At 48.5% G+C, this 21,029-nt stretch overlaps 1 protein-coding gene across 1 annotated transcript in view; it reads right to left on the reverse strand.

Moving 5' to 3' along the window:
• The window catches only part of PACC1 (proton activated chloride channel 1), a 61,682-nt gene that overhangs the window by 39,475 nt on the left and 1,178 nt on the right, over positions 1 to 21,029 (reverse strand). The window contains exons 2-3 of the mRNA XM_063919048.1: positions 7,683 to 7,776; positions 442 to 651 (exon numbers count right to left, since the gene is read on the reverse strand). Of these exons, the coding sequence (XP_063775118.1) occupies positions 442 to 651; positions 7,683 to 7,776 (304 nt within the window). The remainder of the gene's footprint in view (positions 1 to 441; positions 652 to 7,682; positions 7,777 to 21,029) is intronic.

Genomic DNA, 21,029 nt, shown 5'->3' on the forward strand with positions numbered 1-21,029 from the left:
AATAATGACAGTTGGATGCTGATTGGCTGGTACTTTATCACTCTCCAAGGCTTGATAAATCTGGGCCATAGTCATAAGAAGAGTAAGACACCTATACACAGGATAATACAGACTGTGAGGACAGGGTAACAGATTGCAGCCCAGGCAGTTATAACAGTGCGTATGATATTCAGAGATGTTCTCATCCGTTATTACATGCCACTGTAGCGTACTCACTGTTACACACACTGGTAGATGGAGAGGAGCAGAGTGTCATACAGCTCAGCAGCCGGTGAGTGTGTGTAGGTACCGGGCAGCAGATGTAGCGCAGGACGCTGGAGCAGTGATTATAGCGGCGGGCAATCGCAGATGTTTCTGTGTTTACCTCTTGTAGGGCGCTGTGGACACTTTGTGGCGCCTTATAAATAAGAGATAATAACACTATAGATGCAGGACACTCACCGGGCGCCTCGTATACGTCCACCTCTTTGTAGGAGACGGACATGACCGGGTGTTTCAGCTTCTCCCTGAAGTCGGCTATGGTTTGGTAGACCAGGAACACGGCTACACCCATCAGCAACAGGTAGACAAAGATCAGCAGCACGGAGAAGACGTTCTTCAGGCAGGTCCGGCTGAAACGCACCGGGGGGCTGCCCCTGTCCCGCTCTTGCTCTGATAGGAGGAGATGAAAAGGAAAATGAATCAGGGACCACGGTAGCTATTAACCCTTTGCACCTACCCAATGTCTGCATGAGCGGTAAGGACCGGTCTAGAGATGACGGAACTACTGTACTCCGCTCTCCATCCCTGTCCACAGTACAAGCAGCTCTCTTATAGCATGTACACTGCTCAAAAAAATAAAGGGAACACTAAAATAACACATCCTAGATCTGAATGAATTAAATATTCTTATTAAATACTTTGTTCTTTACATAGTTGAATGTGCCGACAACAAAATCACACAAAAATTATCAATGGAAATCAAATTTATTAACCCATGGAGGTCTGGATTTGGAGTCACCCTCAAAATTAAAGTGGAAAAACACACTACAGGCTGATCCAACTTTGATGTAATGTCCTTAAAACAAGTCAAAATGAGGCTCAGTAGTGTGTGTGGCCTCCACGTGCCTGTATGACCTCCCTACAACGCCTGGGCATGCTCCTGATGAGGTGGCGGATGGTCTCCTGAAGGATCTCCTCCCCGACCTGGACTAAAGCATCCGCCAACTCCTGGACAGTCTGTGGTGCAACGTGGCGTTGGTGGATGGAGCGAGACATGATGTCCCAGATGTGCTCAATTGGATTCAGGTCTGGGGAACGGGCGGGCCAGTCCATAGCATCAATGCCTTCGTCTTGCAGGAACTGCTGACACACTCCAGCCACATGAGGTCTAGCATTGTCTTGCATTAGGAGGAACCCAGGGCCAACCGCACCAGCATATGGTCTCACAAGGGGTCTGAGGATCTCATCTCGGTACCTAATGGCAGTCAGGCTACCTCTGGCGAGCACATGGAGGGCTGTGCGGCCCTCCAAAGAAATGCCACCCCACACCATTACTGACCCACTGCCAAACCGGTCATGCTGGAGGATGTTGCAGGCAGCAGAACGTTCTCCTTGGGGTCTCCAGACTTTGTCACGTCTGTCACATGTGCTCAGTGAGAACCTGCTTTCATCTGTGAGGAGCACAGGGCGCCAGTGGTGAATTTGCCAATCTTGGTGTTCTCTGGCAAATGCCAAACGTCCTGCACAGTGTTGGGCTGTAAGCACAACCCCCACCTGTGGACGTCGGGCCCTCATACCACCCTCATGGAGTCTGTTTCTGATCGTTTGAGTAGACACATGCACATTTGTGGCTTGCTGGAGGTCATTTTGCAGGGCTCTGGCAGTGCTCCTCCTGTTCCTCCTTGCACAAAGGCGGAGGTAGCGGTCCTGCTGCTGTGTTGTTGCCCTCCTACGGCCTCCTCCACGCCTCCTGATGTACTGGCCTGTCTCCTGGTAGCGCCTCCATGCTCTGGACACTACGCTGACAGACACAGCAAACCTTCTTACCACAGCTCGCATTGATGTGCCATCCTGGATGAGCTGCACTACCTGAGCCACTTGTGTGGGTTGTAGACTCCGTCTCATGCTACCACTAGAGTGAAAGCACCGCCAGCTTTCAAAAGTGACCAAAACATCAGCCAGAAAGCATAGGAGCTGAGAAGTGGTCTGTGGTCCCCACCTGCAGAACAACTCCTTTATTGGGGGTGTCTTGCTAATTGCCTATAATTCCCACCTGTTGTCTATTCCATTTGCACAACAGCATGTGAAATTGATTGTCAATCCGTGTTGCTTCCTAAGTGGACAGTTTGATTTCACAGAAGTGTGATTGACTTGGAGTTACATTGTGTTGTTTAAGTGTTCCCTTTATTTTTTTGAGCAGTGTATTTTGGTGGCCCTGGGGGCGGAGGCACCAGGAGGAGGTGGAACTATAGGGACAAAATGGAGGCAGAACCACAGTCGGGAGAGAGAGGGAGAGTGTCAAGGATAGAAAGAGAAAGACGTGTCAGGGAGAGAGCGAGAGGGAGAGTGTCAGGTAGAGAGAGAGACAGTGTCAGGAAGAGAGGGAGAGTGTCAGGGAGAGATAAAGAGCGTCAGGGAGAGAGAGAAGTAAGAGGACAGAGAGTGTTAGGGTGAGAGAGTGGGACAGGGAGAGAGAGGGAGTGGAGTGAGTGGGAAGCTCAGTGGGATGGATGTGTGTGAATGGATGTGCTGACTGCTCACCACCGGCAGAGCTCTTGTCTGTGGACTGGTGCCGGATCCCACCTCTATGTGCCCACAGGTCCCCCGCCAGATTGGTCCTGTGTTTCACCCTGTTTGGCCACTGAACTCAAATGGCACAGAACAGTCCCCTCTGGCCCCGGCCTCCCTATCTCACAGGCAGCAGGGTCATAGACAGGAACCGAGTCTGGGTTAATAGTGTAGTGTGTGGCCGGTATGGGAATGGAGAACGTGGAGCGCGGGGGTGAGGACGACAGCGCAGCAGCAGCTGATCTCCATGGTGATCAGAATGAAGGGATGTGGGGGCGTAGTTTGGGCGGAGCGTGAGCCGATGAGGGCGACCCAGAACAGCCTCTGTATTGATGGTCTGAAGTCAGTGGCAGATCCCCCTAACACACAGCCACGGTGCCAAAGTCATTCTCATCGGCTCACGCTCCGCCCAAACCACGCCCCCACATCCCTTCATACTGATCACCATAGAGATCGGCTGCTGCTGCGCTGTCTTCCTCACCCCCTGTCAAAGTCGAAAAATATTGTAATGCATATGCCTTGTACTAACCCCATGCACATGCCCGCTGCTCGTGCACTCAGTCCTCCGTGCGTGCACATATCCGCAATTTGCGTAGGATCGCTCCGGCGATCATGCGCGTGATATGGGTATTTACGGCGGAGTTTGTGAGCGCGTAGAGGGTTATTAGAACATTTCATATTTAACCCAAATAGTGCACATTGTACACATAGCCCCCTGCACCACATCAGAAAGAAATAGCTGTTTAAAATGGTAACAGAACAAGGGGATTCACCTTTACAGGATAGGAGGGGACAGAACAAGGTTACAAGGTGGTGTTAGGTATCCAGCTGTAGGGTATTTTAAGGGAAACATTCTGGTGTTGGTTTGAGGAAGATCGCATGTTCCTGAGGATAGTTAGATGCAGAAGCAGAAAATAGGTTTAAACTTTATTTACTGTATATTATGTATGCGGGGGGAATCCAGAGGAGACCACCCACAAGAAAGTTGAGAAAGACATAGCCCACCTTTTCAAATCAACCTATGACTTCTCCTGTAATGTAAAGATACATCTCTGTGTCCAATAGACAAAGGGATTACAGTGACCATTGTATTGTATATGGAAGTAGTGTATAAAAAAAGCCTGTTGCTGCCTGGCTGGTCAGAAGACTCTGAACGCTATCTGTATGACCAGCGGAGGACCGGCCGGGTTGCGCTTGCGAACATTCTCACGTATGTACATGCTCTGTAGCCATTATTCTGTTTAGACTTATCTTGTTAGCCTGTAGTGTATACATTGTACTGTTTACCTTTTTGAATAATCCACTGTGGCCTTAGAAACCCTGTGGTTCAACTACAAAACTGTGCTGTGTCTTCACTTTCCTGCAAGGGTCTTAGAGTGTATTTATCTGTATAAGGTGTATAGGCATTGATAAGGTGTACGCACTGCGGGTACTTTATACCGCCAGCGCTACTTAAGGTTTAAGGTATAACATTGTTGCAGTACTTTGCTGCTAAGGGTTTAAAGTGTAATCATATCATTGCATTATATCATTAACAAGGTTTAAAGGTTATCAATTGTGTGTGCGCACGCTGTGTGTGCTTTGTACCCACAGTGCGGCGTTTGTACGCTGAGTGCGTACACGGTACGGGACTCTGTGCGCAAATAGCGTACGAAGTATGTAGCGTGAGCTAGCGACCGCAGCAGCTCCATGGTAAAGGTGTGTAAAGGTATAGCTTTACTGTTTAAGATAATATCGACATTATCACCCCACTCCCCGTTCCCATACCCACACTACACTTTTCCTGCTGGCAGTGAGAGGGGGGGAGGTGGACTGGTCTTAGGCAGGGGATGCCCCTAGGCGTTAACGATGGGTGTGGGTTGATAGACAATTAGGTCGACAGGGTCAATAGGTCGAAACGAAAAAAGGTACAGTACAAAAAGTTGACATGGTCAAAAGGTCGACACAAAAAAAGATAGACACCATGTTTTTTTGCATTTTTGTGGTTTGTTTGGATAGTTTTGTCATCTGGGACCCCCAATTGTAGAAAGGCTTCGCTCGCCACGCTTTGGGCTCAGTAGCTCGCTGCGCTCACCACAAGGTTTATAACCAACTCTATGCTGACATGGATAGAGAAGGTATGAAATAGTCCAAAAACATGTTCAATCTTTTGACCCTGTCGCCCTAATGTCTGTCTAACATATGGTGTCTATCTATTGACTGTCTAACTAGACACTGTCTATCAACCGGATACCATTAACGATTTGCCTAGAGTGCCACTAGGTAAGGTCGGCTCTGGCCGGCGCCTCTCATGTTTGGGGGGGGGGGAGCGAGCTGCCCCCTCCGCCCCCCCCCCCACCGTTCCACCGCCTCTGACAGCTACTTAATTCACTAAGATGTCTTTCAGGCCTCGGGCCTGTTGAGTACATGAGAGATGTTTTACCTATAACCCTCAGTAATTAAATGATTGATGTTTGATTTGTGTCATTATCATATTATGGATACTTAAATAAGCATAAGTAAAGATATTAAATCATCGTTTTTAAATTAGCATTATGCTATATAATAAAAGGCTGAGGCTGCTCCTCACCTCTGTTATGTTCACCGGCGGCCACTAGAGGGCGCCCAATGGACCAAAGTACTCCTTTGTGTGCTGCAAGCTGTAACAGGTGAAAGCGATACTGCAGGGAGATGTTGCAGCCTCTTACCCCCCTGCTGCTAATATTAATAATACTGATCTGACCGTTTCACACTAGCTGCATACGGAGAGAGGGGGCTGGGGAGAGAGAGTGGGGTAGGGGCAGATAGGGACTGGGAGTGGAGAGTGGGGTAGGAGCAGATAGGGACTGGGGGGTGGAGAGTGGGGTAGGGGCAGATAGGGACTAGCTGAGAAAGAGAGAGGGCGTGAGGGTTGGGGCAGATAGGGACTGGGGAGAAAGAAGGGGGAGGGGTTGGGGTAAATAGGGACTGGGGAGAGAGTGGACTGGTAGGGGCAGATAGGGACAGTGGAGAGAGAGATGCAGATTTTTTCAATATAGTATTACATATCTACGTATGGGCAGCACGGATGGTGTAATGGTTAGCATTGCTACCTCACAGTTATGGGTTTGATTCCCACCATGGCTCTACCTGTGTGGAGTTTGTATATTCTCCCCGTGCTTGCGTGGGTTTCCTCCGGGTACTCCGGTTTCCTCCCACAATCCAAATATATACTGGTAGGTTAATTGGCTCCCAACAAAATAAACCCTAGCGTGAATGTGCGTGCGTAGGGAACATAGACTGTAAGCTCCACTGGGGCAGGGACTGGTGTGAATTATTAGAAGTGACTTCTGCCCTAGATTCCATATATCTGAGACAGGCGAGAATAACGTTACAAATAATAAATTTATTTTACATTCTCTGATCCCTTCTCCCACGTTCTCATAGCTGTATACGGGACATATCGGCTGCAGGTGTCTGACCTCGTACACCTCAGCGTCTGATGAGAATGAGTTATTGTAAGGTTACGCTCGTTACAGGAGACTGATAACACAACAAAGCCCAGCCTGCCAATCTCAGGGCTATTAAATACCAATGAATATTCTGTATGATAACGATACAACAGTCATTGTATAAGTGGTGTTTGTGTAGAGTCAATATATGATTTTATATATATATATATATATATATATATATATGATATGATTTGGGAGAACAGGTGTAGATGACTTTCAGTGTTACAGGTGTGGAATTCTGCTTCTTCTACTAATTAAGGTGTTTTCTCATGATAGTCACAGGAATTACTATCGCTGAGCGCACAGGTGTCAGTAAGATTCGAGCTGGGAGCCGCTAGAACTCGGAGAGACCACTGAATAGGTAACGAGCTGAGAGATGCACAGAACCAATCACAGCCTGAGTTACCTAATGAGCCGGTATACACAGTCACAGACAGAGTCGCCTGAAGGACGGATATCTGCTGAATTCTCGGAAGTTGGAGAAACGCGCTGTGAATAATTATGATCATAGCTCTGTCTGTAGGAAGTGCACAGACGTCATACTCGGCAGAGATGTTGGGTTTCTGAACCGAGATCTCTGCAGACACCGTTACTTTGGGCCGACCTGTAGGCTGTAGTTTCTTATGTGACCTTTACTAATTCTTTCGGGTGTGGAAATCTCAGTCATTATACAACTGATAGTCAGATGCCCTCACAGTCCGAGACGTGCCCCCAAAGAGGAGGAGCCTCCTTTCTAACATGACAACCTGCGGCTGACAGGTGTAGTGGACTTAGGGGTCTATGTACTAAGCTTGGATGGAGGTAAAGTGGACGGATAAGCACCAGCCAATCAGCTCATAACTGTCATTTTCTAACCCAGCCTGCAACATGGCAGCTAGGAGCTGACTGGCTGGTACTTTATCTCCGTCCACTTTATCTCTCTCCAAGGATTACTACACAGACCCCTGTTTAGTTAATACTAACAGTCCAGTAACTTTATGTTCAGTATTCAGCTCTTCGGAGAAAAAGGAGGAATTGGACAACTGAGCACCATCAGCTGTAACTCCTGTCACATAGATGGATGGGGCCCTATATACAGCGGTTCCCTTCCCTGATAAGGTTTAGCGCGTCCACAAACTGGACCTGATGAACAAGCGCAAGATAGGTCATCATGAGGGCCCAGCGCGTTTCCTCATCATTCCGAGTCACTTCGGTGGTGCTATGATCCTTCCCATAAGGACTTCTGGTATAAGTTACTAGTTTGCAGGAGCAATATCTAATCACCCTCCCCCCGAAATATAGTAACAGTGCTCCAAACGCTGAATTTAAAGAGCACATTATGTTCAATATAAAAGGCGCCTGGTTTTGTACTGCGTACAATTTCTACTTTAAATCCAGCGACTGAAGTGCGGTGGCTCTCAAAAGGGCTGCCTAGTAAATCTGGCCCTCGGTCTTAATCACCTGGTGCTTCTGTGGAGTTTGCGTCATCCATCTCGTCTTCCAGGTCCTCCAGCATTTTATCATCCTCCGGAGGTTGTTCTCTCTCTTCACTTAACTGTGGACAAAAAAATAAAGAAGTCTAGAATATTTAAATAAACTCCATGGGGAACAGTCTCAGGTGGACATTGAGGTGGGACTGCAACATAACTCAGCGCCACAACAGACAGAGACCGGGGACTCACCCGCATTAGCGGATTCTAGGGTTGTGGGCTGCCAACTAGTAATCAGGGCAGGTGGAGTTTCTCCGTCAGTGTCTGGCCTCCTATGTGAGCATCTGTGTACATAGCCACTCTCCCCGACACGCCTATACAACGGCCCATCCCCGTGCGTGCGCTAAGCCACCTCCCCCTCACCACCCAGGAATGGAAACAACATTTTCAACGCATCTCCGAGACCGTGTGCCTCAATTGCAACTCGGATTCCGTGTGCACAACATCTGGGCGCATGCGCAGGAGAAAAAAATTACTCCGACATCAGGGCCGTAACATGCAGGTAATAATGATACACGATGGATCCTCCCTTTCTTTGCATCCCAGCTTGCGCACGCTCACTAATTATTATTATTATTATTATTACAAGGATTATTATCATTACCACATACTTATATAGCGGCAGCATATTCCGCAGCGCTGTACTCATTCATTGCGCGAACGGGCGTAAAGAGTTTAACTGTAAAAAAATAAGAATTTACTTACCGATAATTCTATTTCTCGGAGTCCGTAGTGGATGCTGGGGTTCCTGAAAGGACCATGGGGAATAGCGGCTCCGCAGGAGACAGGGCACAAAAAGTAAAGCTTTCCGATCAGGTGGTGTGCACTGGCTCCTCCCCCTATGACCCTCCTCCAGACTCCAGTTAGGTACTGTGCCCGGACGAGCGTACACAATAAGGGAGGAATTTTGAATCCCGGGTAAGACTCATACCAGCCACACCAATCACACTGTACAACCTGTGATCTGAACCCAGTTAACAGTATGATAACAGCGGAGCCTCTGAAAAGATGGCTCACAACAACAATAACCCGATTTAGTTAGCAATAACTATGTACAAGTATTGCAGATAATCCGCACTTGGGATGGGCGCCCAGCATCCACTACGGACTCCGAGAAATAGAATTATCGGTAAGTAAATTCTTATTTTCTCTATCGTCCTTGTGGATGCTGGGGTTCCTGAAAGGACCATGGGGATTATACCAAAGCTCCCAAACGGGCGGGAGAGTGCGGATGACTCTGCAGCACCGAATGAGAGAACTCCAGGTCCTCTTTTGCCAGGGTATCAAATTTGTAGAATTTTACAAACGTGTTCTCCCCCGACCACGTAGCTGCTCGGCAAAGTAGTAATGCCGAGACCCCTCGGGCAGCCGCCCAAGATGAGCCCACCTTCCTTGTGGAATGGGCCTTAACAGATTTAGACTGTGGCAGGCCTGCCACAGAATGTGCAAGTTGAATTGTGCTACCAATCCCACGAGCAATCGACTGCTTAGAAGCAGAAGCACCCAGCATTGTTGGGTGCATACAGGATAAACAGCAAGTCAGATTTCCTGACTCCAGCCAACCTGGAAACTATATTTTCAGGGCCCTGATAACATCCAGCAACTTGGAGTCCTCCAAGTCCCTAGTAGCCGCAGGTACCACAATAAGCTGGTTCAGGTGAAACGCTGACACCACCTTAAGGAGAAACTGGGGACGAGTCCGCAGCTTTGCTCTGTCCGAATGGACAATCAGATATGGCTTTGTGAGATAAAGCCGCCAATTCTGACACTCGCCTGGCCGAGGCCAGGACCAACAGCATGGTCATTTTCCATGTGAGATATATCAAATCCACAGATTTGAGTTGTTTAAACCAATGTGATTTTTTAGGAATCCCAAAACTACGTTGAGATCGCCCAGTGCCACTGGAGACATCAAAGGGGCTGTATATGCAGTACTCCCTTAACAACTTCTGGACTTCAGGAACTGAAGCCAATTTCTTTCTGGAAGAAAATCAACAGGCCGAAATTTGAACCTTAATGGACCCAATTTGAGACCCATAGACACTCCTGTTTGCAGGAAATGTAGAAATCAACCTAGTTGAAATTCTTCCGTGGAGCCTTCCTGGACTCACACCCTGACACATATTTTCACCTAAGTGGTGATAATGTTGTGCGGTCACCTCCTTCCTGGCTCTGACCAGGGTAGGGATGACCTCTTCCGGAATGCCTCTTTCCCTTAGGATCCGGCGTTCACCCGCCTTGGCGTCAACGCAGCTGCGGTAAGTCCCGGAACAGACACGGTTCTTGCCGAATCAAGACCCTTCTTAGTATCTCTTGAAGTTCCGGGAACCAAGTCCTTCTTGGCCAAACCGGAGCCACGAGTATAGTTCTTACTCCTCTCCTTCCTATCATTTTCAATACATTGAGTATGAAGAGCAGAGGATGGAACACATACACCGACTGGTACACCGACGGTGTTACCAGAGCGTCCCAGCTATTGCCTGAGTGTCTCTTGACCTGGCGCTTCAGGTGGGACGCCATCATAACCACCTTTGGTCTTTCCCAACGGTTTACAATCATGTGGAAACTTCCAGATTAAGTTTCCACTTTTCCGGGTGGAATTCATTTATGCTGAGGAAATCTTCCCAGTTGCCCACTCCCGGAATGAACACTGCTGACAGTGTTATCACATGATTTTCCGCCCAGCGAAGAATCCTTGCTGTCATTGCCCTCCTGCTTCTTGTGTCGCCCCGTCTGATAACGTGGGCGACCGCCATGATGATGTCCTACTGGATCAGCACCGGTTGACTTTGAAGCAGGAGTCTTCCTAGGCTCAGAGCATTGTAAATTGCCCTTAGCTCCAGTATATTCATGTGGAGAGAAGTCTCCAGACTTGACCACACTTCCTTGGAAATTTTTTCCCTGTGTGACTACTCCCCAGCCTCTCAGGCTGGTATCCGTGGTCCCCAGAACACAGTCCTGAATGCTGAGTGTGCTGCCCTCTAAAAGATGAGCACTCTGCAGCCCCCACAGAAGAGACACCCTTGTCCTTGGAGACAGGATTATCCGCTGATGCATCTGAAAATGCGATCCGGACCATTCGTCCAGCAAATCCCCTGAGATCTGCCGAATGGAATCGCTTCGTAAGAAGCCACCATTTTTCCCAGGACTCCTGTGCATTGATGCACTGATACTTGGCCTGGTTTTAGGAGGTTTCTGACTAGGTCGAATAACTCCTTGGCTTTTTCCTCCCGGAGGAACACCTTTTTCTGGACTATGCCCAGAATCATTCCTAGGAACAGCAGACGTATCGTCGGAAAACAGCTGCGATTCTTGGAATATTTAGAATCCAGTCGTGCTCTCGTAGAACTACTTTAGATAGTGCTCTTCCGACCTCCAACTGTTCTCTGGAACTTGCCCTTTTCAGGATATCGTCCAAGTAAGGGATAATTTAGATGCCTTTTTTCTTTGAAGAAACATCTTTTCGGCCATTACCTTGGTAAAAGGCCCGGGGTGCCGTGGATAATTCAAACGGCATCGTCTGAAACTGATATTGACAGTTCTGTACCACGAACCAGAGGTACCCTTGTTGAGAAGGGCAAATTTGGACATGGAGGTAATCCTTGATGTCCAGGGACACCATATAGTCCCCTTTTTTCCGGTTCGCTATCACTGCTCTGAGTGACTCCATCTCGATTTGAACCTTTTATGTAAGTGTTCAAAGATTTCAGTTTAGACTATGTCTCACCAAGCCGTCTGGCGTCAGTACCACAATATATTGTGGAAAAATAATACCCTTTTCCTTGTTGTAGGAGGGGTACTTTGATTATCACCTGCTGGATATACAGCTTGTGAATTGTTTCCAATGCTGCCTCCCTGTCGGAGGGAGCCGTTGGTAAAGCAGACTTCAGAAACCTGCGAGGAGAAGATGTCTCGACTCTCCAATCTGTACCCCTGGGATAATACTTGTACTATCTAGGGGTCAACCTGCGAGTGATCCCACTGCGCGCTGAGACTCTTGAGACTACCCCCCCACCTTGAGTCCGCTTGCATGGCCCCAGCGTCATGCTGAGGACTTGGCAGACGCGGTGGAGGGCTTTTTTTCCTGGGAAGGGGCTGCCTGCTGCAGTCTACTTCCCTTACCTCTATGTCTGGGCAGATATGACTGGCCTTTTGCCTGCATGCCCTCATGGGAAAGGAAGGATTGAGGCTGAAAAGACGGTGTCTTTTTCAGCTGAGATGTAACTTGGGGTAAAAAGGTTGGATTTCCCAGCTGTTGCCGTGGTCCCCAGGTCCGATGGACCGACCCCAACTAACTCCTTCCCTTTATACGGCAATACTTCCATGTGCCGTATGGGATCTGTATCACCTGACCACTGTCGTGTCCATGACATCTTCTGGGTGATATGGACAACGTACTTATCTTGATGCCAGAGAGCAAATATCCCTCTGTGCATCTCACGTACATATATATAGAATGCATCCTATTAAATGCTCTATATGAATAAAATATTTTCAGTCAGGGAATCCGACCAAGCCAACCCAGCACTGCATCTCCAGGCTGATGGCGATCGCTGGTCGCAGTATAACCACCGTATGTGTGTATATACTTTTTAGGATATCTTTCCAGCTTCCTATCAGCTGGCTCCTTGAGGGCGGCCGTATCTGGAGACGGTAACGCCACTTGATAAGCGTGTGAGCGCCTTATCACCCTAAGGGGTGTTTCCCAACGCGCCCTAATTTCTGGCGGGAAAGGGTATAACGCCAATATTTGCTATCGGGGTAACCCCACGCATCATCACACACTTCATTTTATTTTATCTGATTCAGGAAAAACTACAGGTAGTTTTTTCACTCCCACATAATACCCTTTTTTGTGGTACTTGTAGTATCAGAAATATGCAACACCTCCTTCATTGCCCTTAACGTGTGGCCCTAATGAGAAATACGTTTGTTTATTCACCGTCGACACTGGATTCAGTGTCCGTGTCTGTGTCTGTGTCGACCGACTGAGGTAAATGGGCGTTTTTAACGCCCCTGACGGTGTTTCTGAGACGCCTGGACCGGTACTAATAGTTTGTCGGCCGTCTCACGTCGTCAACCGACCTTGCAGCGTGTTGACATTCTCACGTAATTCCCTAAATAAGCCATCCATTCCGGTGTCGACTCCCTAGAGAGTGACATCACCATTACAGGCAATTTCTCCGCCTCCTCACCAACATCGTCCTCATACATGTCGACACACACGTACCGACACACAGCACACACACCGGGAATGCTCTGACAGAGGACAGGACCCACACTAGCCCTTTGGGGAGACAGAGGGAGAGTTTGCCAGCACACACCAAAACGCTATAATTATATAGGGACAACCTTATATAAGTGTTTTCCCTTATAGCATCTTTATATATATCTCAATATCGCCAAAATCAGTGCCCCCCCTCTCTGTTTTAACCCTGTTTCTGTAGTGCAGTGCAGGGGAGAGCCTGGGAGCCTTCTCTCCAGGCTTTCTGTGAGAGAAAATGGCGCTGTGTGCTGAGGAGATAGGCCCCGCCCCTTTTTCGGCGGGCTCGTCTCCCGCTATTTAGTGAATCTTGGCAGGGGTTAAATATCTCCATATAGCCTCTGGGGGCTATATGTGAGGTATTTTTCGCCAAAAAAGGTTTTCATTTGCCTCCCAGGGCGCCCCCCTCCCAGCGCCCTGCACCCTCAGTGACTGCCGTGTGAAGTGTGCTGAGAGGAAAATGGCGCACAGCTGCAGTGCTGTGCGCTACCTTTAGAAGACTGCAGGAGTCTTCAGCCGCCGATTCTGGACCTCTTCTTACTTCAGCATCTGCAAGGGGGCCGGCGGCGCGGCTCCGGTGACCATCCAGGCTGTACCTGTGATCGTCCCTCTGGAGCTGATGTCCAGTAGCCAAGAAGCCAATCCATCCTGCACGCAGGTGAGTTCACTCCTTCTCCCCTAAGTCCCTCGTTGCAGTGATCCTGTTGCCAGCAGGACTCACTGTAAAATAAAAAACCTAAGCTAAACTTTCTCTAAGCAGCTCTTTAGGAGAGCCACCTAGATTGCACCCTTCTCGGCCGGGCACAAAAATCTAACTGGAGTCTGGAGGAGGGTCATAGGGGGAGGAGCCAGTGCACACCACCTGATCGGAAAGCTTTACTTTTTGTGCCCTGTCTCCTGCGGAGCCGCTATTCCCCATGGTCCTTTCAGGAACCCCAGCATCCACAAGGACGATAGAGAAACTAAAACTAATCTATGGATGATGCTTCCGTAACTAGGTGTGTGCGGGAGGGGGCACCACACATAGCGCTGCAGGGTAGGGGGCACTGTTGGCGGCTCTGTTTTAATTACTTTTACTTGCCGCTTTTTCCCTCTTTGACGCCCAGCATCTCCTGACCGCCAACCCTGACCCCTTCTGTCGCTAATACCTGTGCAACATTCATGAACTCAACTTCAGATTTCTTTGTTATTCAGTCACACTGTCCTTTATTACATTTCAAGATGCTGACATACACAGGATTCGAACCCATTACCTGTGACACTGCAGTCAGACACTCTATTTATTGAGCTATTTGCCCTTACACAGAGAGGTAGATAAATTCTAACCTAGAGAATTTATTTGAAGCTCACCTTGTACTTTGTGAAATAATGATCAGCATTGCGGCTGAGCAGATCTATGTAGTGTGTGGCTGCAAGAGATTGGACGTGTGGCTGCACACTACATAGATCTGCTCAAATGCAATGCGGATTATTTTTATAAGAAGTAACAGTAGCATCATATAGTGTTCATATACAGGATCAAATAGCTCAATGAGTAGGGTGTGTGATTAGAATTCAGCAGGTTATAGGTTTAAATCCTGGGTATGGCAGTATATTGACGTGTTATTCAATAAAGGGGATTGTAACTGAATAACAACGAGCTCTCAAGTTCAAGTGTGTATTATATCTATCTATCTATCTAAATATATAATGTGTAAAGGGGACATCATAGCATGGGCTTTCTCTGGGATCAATCTGGTCATGCCCATTCCCCACGAGGCATGGGGGAGGGGGGGCACCAATGCTCTCTCTGGCACAGGGCACCAAAAAGTCTAGTTACTGCTTTGTGGGAAGGTGTAACTGGTGGAAGCAAAAGAGTTTCACTACATAATGCTGGCGGACAGGGACCAATGGCCTGATAAGGCACGAGGTTACAGTGCGGTCCTACCCCAACTTTACAGTACAAGTCTTACAGAACGGAAAGTATCGCATCTCATCTCCTGCCTGCTCTGTCCTTAGGGGCCGCTCTGTCTCTTCTTCCCTGCTGTGCTGGTGTTTATGGACTGTTTAGCGCCCAGGATGAGGAAGGAAATCCTGTCACACATTATATATATATGTATATATATATATATGTATATATATATATATATATATATATATATATATATATATATATATATATATATATATATATATATAAAAAATACGATTTTAAGCCTACCGGTAAATCTATTTCTCCTAGTCCGTAGAGAATGCTGGGGACTCCGTAAGGACCATGGGGTATAGATGGGCTCCGCAGGAGGTAGGGCACCTAAAAAGAACTTTGACTATGGGTGTGCACTGGCTCCTCTCACTATGCCCCTCCTCCAGACCTCAGTTAGAGAACTGTGCCCAGAGGAGATGGACAATACAATGCAGGATTTAGCAATCCAAGGGCAAGATTCATACCAGCCCACACCAATCATACCATGTAACCTGGAACATACATAACCAGTTAACAGTATGAACAAAACAACAGTAACGGTCCAAGACCGATGTCAACTGTAACATAACCCTTATGTAAGCAACAACTATATACAAGTCTTGCAGAGTTTCTGCACTGGGACGGGCGCCCAGCATCCTCTACGGACTAGGAGAAATAGATTTACCGGTAGGTTTAAAATCTTATTTTCTCTTACGTCCTAGAGGATGCTGGGGACTCCGTAAGGACCATGGGGTTTATACCAAAGCATCCAATCGAGCGGGAGAGTGCGGACGACTCTGCAGCACCGACTGAGCAAACGCTAGGTCCTCATCAGCCAGGGTATCAAACTTGTAGAATTTAGCAAAAGTGTTTGACCCCGACCACTTCGCCGCTCGGCAAAGTTGTAAAGCCGAGACGCCTCGGGCAGCCTCCCAAGAAGAGCCCACCTTCCTAGTGGAATGGGCCTTAACCGAATTTGGTACCGGCAATCCAGCCGTAGAGTGAGCCTGCTGAATCGTATTACAGATCCAGCGAGCAATAGTCTGCTTTGAAGCAGGAGCGCCAATCTTATTGGCCGCATACAGGACAAACAGAGCCTCTGTTTTCCTAATTCTAGCCGTCCTGGCTACATACATTTTTTTAAGGCCCTGACTACGTCCAGGGATCTGGAATCCTCCAGGTCACCGGTAGCCACAGGCACCACTATAGGTTGATTCATATGGAACGACGAAACCACTTTAGGCAAAAATTGCGGACGTGTCCTCACTTCAGCTCGATCCACATGAAAAATCAAGTAGGGGCTCTTGTGTGATAGAGCCGCCAATTCAGACACTCGCCTTGCTGATGCTAAGGCCAACAACATGACCACCTTCCAGGTTAGAAATTTCAACTCAACCTTGTTAAGCGGTTCAAACCAGTGTGATTTTAGGAACTGCAACACCACGTTCAGGTCCCATGGTGCCACTGGAGGCACAAAAGGGGGCTGGATGTGCAGCACTCCCTTTACAAACGTCTGGACTTCTGGAAGAGAAGCCAATTCCTTCTGAAATAAAATCGAGAGGGCCGAAATCTGTACCTTAACAGAGCCTAATTTCAGGCCCATATCCACTCCTGTCTGTAGGAAGTGGAGAATACGACCCAGATGAAAATCTTCCGTAGGTGCATTCTTGGTCTCACACCAAGACACATACTTTCGCCAGATACGGTGATAATGTTTTACCGTCACCTCCTTCCTAGCTTTTATTAAAGTAGGGATGACCTTTTCCGGAATCCCCTTTTTTGCTAGGATTCGGCGTTCAACCGCCATGCCGTCAAACGTAACCGCGGTAAGTCTTGAAATACACAGGGCCCCTGCTGCAACAGGTCTTCCCTCAGAGGAAGAGGCCAGGGGTCTCCTGTGAGCATCTCTTGTAGTTCCGAGTACCAAGCCCTTCGAGGCCAGTCTGGGACAACGAGTATCGTCTGTACTCTTCTTCGTCTTATGATCCTCAACACTTTCGTGATGAGAGGAAGAGGAGGGAACACGTAGACCGATTCGAACACCCACGGTGTTACCAGTGCGTCTACTGCTACTGCCTGAGGGTCCCGAGACCTGGCGCAATACCTCCGAAGTTTTTTGTTGAGGCGTGACGCCATCATGTCTATTTGAGGAGTTCCCCAAAGACGTGTTACATCTGCAAAGACTTCTTGATGAAGTCCCCACTCTCCTGGATGGAGATCGTGTCTGCTGAGGAAGTCTGCTTCCCAGTTGTCCACTCCCGGAATGAAGACAGCCGACAGAGCGCTTACATGATTTTCCGCCCAGCGAAGGATCCTTGTGACTTCCGCCATCGCGACTCTGCTTCTTGTCCCGCCTTGGCGGTTCACATGAGCCACTGCTGTGACATTGTCTGATTGAAACAGAACCGGAAGGTTTCGAAGAAAACTCTCCGCTTGTCGAAGGTCGTTGTACATGGCCCTGAGTTCCAACACATTGATGTGTAGACAGGACTCCTGGTCTGACCAAAAACCCTGAAAAGTCTTTCCCTGTGTGACCGCTCCCCATCCTCGGAGGCTCGCGTCCGTGGTAACCAGGATCCAGTCCTGAATCCCGAACCGGCGACCCTCCAGCAGGTGAGCACTTTGCAAACACCACAGGAGGGACACTCTGGTTCCTGGGGACAGAGTTATTTTCCGATTTAAATGCAGATGGGACCCGGACCACTTGTCCAGAAGGTCCCATTGAAAAGTCCTTGCATGGAACCTTCCGAAGGGAATGGCCTCGTAGGCCGCCACCATTTTCCCCAGAACTCGAGTGAATTGGTGAACTGACACCCTTTTCGGTTTTAGCAGGTCTCTGACCATGTTCTGGATGTCTTGGGCTTTCTCTATTGGGAGGAAGACCTTCATTTGTTCCGTATCCAGTATCATACCTAGGAACGGTAGTCGAGTTGTCGGAATCAACTGTGACTTCGGTAGATTTAGAATCCAACCGTGTTGCTGGAGCACTCTCAGAGAGAGCGCCACACTGCTCAGCAATTTTTCTCTTGATCTCGCTTTTATCAGGAGATCGTCCAAGTATGGGATAATTGTGACTCCATGCTTGCGCAGGACCACCATCATTTCCGCCATTATCTTGGTGAAAATCCTCGGGGCCGTGGAAAGTCCAAACGGCAACGTCTGAAATTGGTAATGACAATCCTGTACAGCGAATCTCAGGTATTCCTGATGGGGGGCATATATGGGGACATGAAGGTACGCATCCTTTATGTCCAGAGACACCATAAACTCCCCCTCCTCCATGTTGGCTATTATTGCTCTGAGAGATTCCATTTTGAATTTGAATCTTTTTATGTACAGGTTTAGGGATTTCAGATTCAAAATCGGTCTGACCGTACCGTCCGGTTTCGGGACCACAAATAGGGTTGAATAGTAACCTCTTCCCTGCTGGTGCAGGGGAACCTTGATTATCACTTGCTGTATACACAGCGTTTGAATTGCAGCTAACACTACATCCCTTTCCGATGTGGAAGCTGGTAGGGCCGATTTAAAAATCGGCGCGGGGGCACCTCCTCGAATTCCAATTTGTAACCTTGGGAAACTATTTCCAACACCCAGGGATTCAGGTCCGAACTGACCCAGGCCTGACTGAAAAGTCGAAGACGTGCCCCCACCGGTGCGGACTCCCTCAGGGGAGTCCCAGCGTCATGCTGTGGGTTTTGGAGCAGCCGGGGAGGACCTTTGTTCCTGGGCACCTGCCGAAGCAGGTCCTCTCTTGCCTCTGCCCTTACCTCTGGCGAGGAAAGAGAATCCCCAACCTCTTTTGGACTTGTGCGACCGAAAGGACTGCATCTGATAGGGTGTTGCTTTCTTTTGCTGTTGGGGAATATATGGTAAAAAATTTGATTTACCTGCTGTAGCTGTGGAACCATCCCCAAACAATACATCACCCTTATAGGGTAGTACTTCCATATGTTTTTTGAAATCCGCATCACCCGTCCATTGGCGAGTCCATAAGGATCTTCTCGCTGAGATAGACATGGCATTGGCCCTAGAAGCTAGCAATCCAATGTCCCTTTGAGCATCCCTCATAAATAAAACTGCGTCTTTTATATGGGCTAGAGTAAGGAATATAGTATCCTTATCCATATTATCAAATTGATCTGTCAGCTCATCTGTCCAAGCTGCAATTGCGCTACACACCCATGCCGACGCAATCGTCGGTCTTAACACAGCACCCGTATGAGAATAAATACCCTTTAAGGTAGTTTCTTGCCTGCGATCTGCAGGGTCCTTAAGGGCCGCTGTGTCAGGAGACGGTAGCGCCACTTTCTTGGACAAGAGCGTCAGGGCCTTGTCCACAGTGGGGGGTGATTCCCAAATCTCCCTGTCCTACTTAGGGAAAGGGTATGTCATAAAAATTATTTTGGGGATCTGTGGTCTCTTACCCGGAGTCTCCCAAGCTTTTCCAAAGAACTCATTTAATTCATGAGATGTGGGAAAATTAATAATCTGTTTCTTTTCCTTAAACATGTGTACCCTTGTGTCGGGGACCGAGGGTTCATCCACAATATGCAACACATCCCTTATTGCCACAATCATACACTGAATGGTTTTAGTCACCCTAGGGTGCAATTTTACTTCGTCATAGTCGACACTGGAATCAGAATCCATGTCGGTAGTAGTGTCTTGTGTTAAGGGACGCTTTTGAGACCCCGACGGGCCCTGTGAGTCGGTCCAATCTGAGGATTGACCGCCTGATGTCCCCCCTAAACCAGCCTTATCAAGCCTTTTATGTAAAGATGCCACATGTCCATCCAATCTGGAGTCGGCACAACCGACGGGGACACACCACTCATTTGCTCCACCTCCTCCTTGGAGAAGCCTTCTGCCTCAGACATGTCGACACACACGTACAGACACCCCACACACACAGGGAGTTACCTATAAGGGGACAGAACCCCAACCAGGCCCTTAGGAGAGACAGAGAGATAGAGTATGCCAGCACACACCCAGCGCTTAAAAACACTGGAATATATGACCAGATAGCGCTGTTATATATAATTGTAATCTCCACTCACTGCGTCGCCAAAGTGCCCCCCTCCTCTTTTTTCCAGCCTGTGAAGCTCAGCAGGGGAGAGAACAGGGAGCCAGCGTTTCCTCATGCAGTCTCTGTGGAGAAAATGGCGCTGGTTAGTGCTGAGGATCAAGCCCCGCCCACCCGACGGCAGGCTTCGGTCCCATCAACTTTCTATAGAAAAATGGCGGGGGTTACCGGATTTACTGTGCCACAGCCTAATCCATGCTTATCAATGCCAAATATGAGGAATATTGCTGCCCAGGGCGCCCCCCCCCCCTGCGCCCTGCACCCTTCAGTGCCTGCTTGTGTGTGTGTGACTGGGAGCAATGGTGCGCAGCTTACCGCTGCGCGCTTACCTCATGAAGATCTGATGTCTTCTGCCGCCTATGATGTCTTCTTTGCCTTCTCATACTCACCCGGCTTCTATCTTCGGCATCTGTGAGGAGGACGGCGGCGCGGCTCCGGGACGAACCCCAGGTGAGACCTGTGTTCCGACTCCCTCTGGAGCTAATGGTGTCCAGTAGCCTAGAAGCAGTGCCCAACTTTACAAGCCAGCTCTGCTTCTCTCTCCTCGGTCCCACGATGCAGGGAGCCTGATGCCAACAGGACTCCCTGAAAATAAAAAACCTAACAAAATTCTTTTTCCACAGAAAACTCTGGAGAGCTCTCTGCAGTGCACCCATTCTCCTCTGGGCACAAGATCTAACTGAGGTCTGGAGGAGGGGCATAGAGGGAGGAGCCAGTGCACACCCATAGTCAAAGTTCTTTTTAGGTGCCCTATCTCCTGCGGAGCCCGTCTATACCCCATGGTCCTTACGGAGTCCCCAGCATCCTCTAGGACGTAAGATATATAATATATATATACATACACAGTATATATACACAATGCACCATTTCCTGCAGAGTGTTGCCAGGGTGACATTACCGGCCAGTGTAATGATACGGGGACACATTTATTATTGATTAGGCAATGAGAGCCACATCCACCTCTATCACCTCCAGCCAGACACAAGCCTGAGCGTTATCACTGTATAATATACATACAGCTGGTGAG

The sequence above is a fragment of the Pseudophryne corroboree genome, chromosome 4 (genome assembly GCF_028390025.1).
Source record: "Pseudophryne corroboree isolate aPseCor3 chromosome 4, aPseCor3.hap2, whole genome shotgun sequence".
NCBI lineage: Eukaryota > Metazoa > Chordata > Amphibia > Anura > Myobatrachidae > Pseudophryne > Pseudophryne corroboree.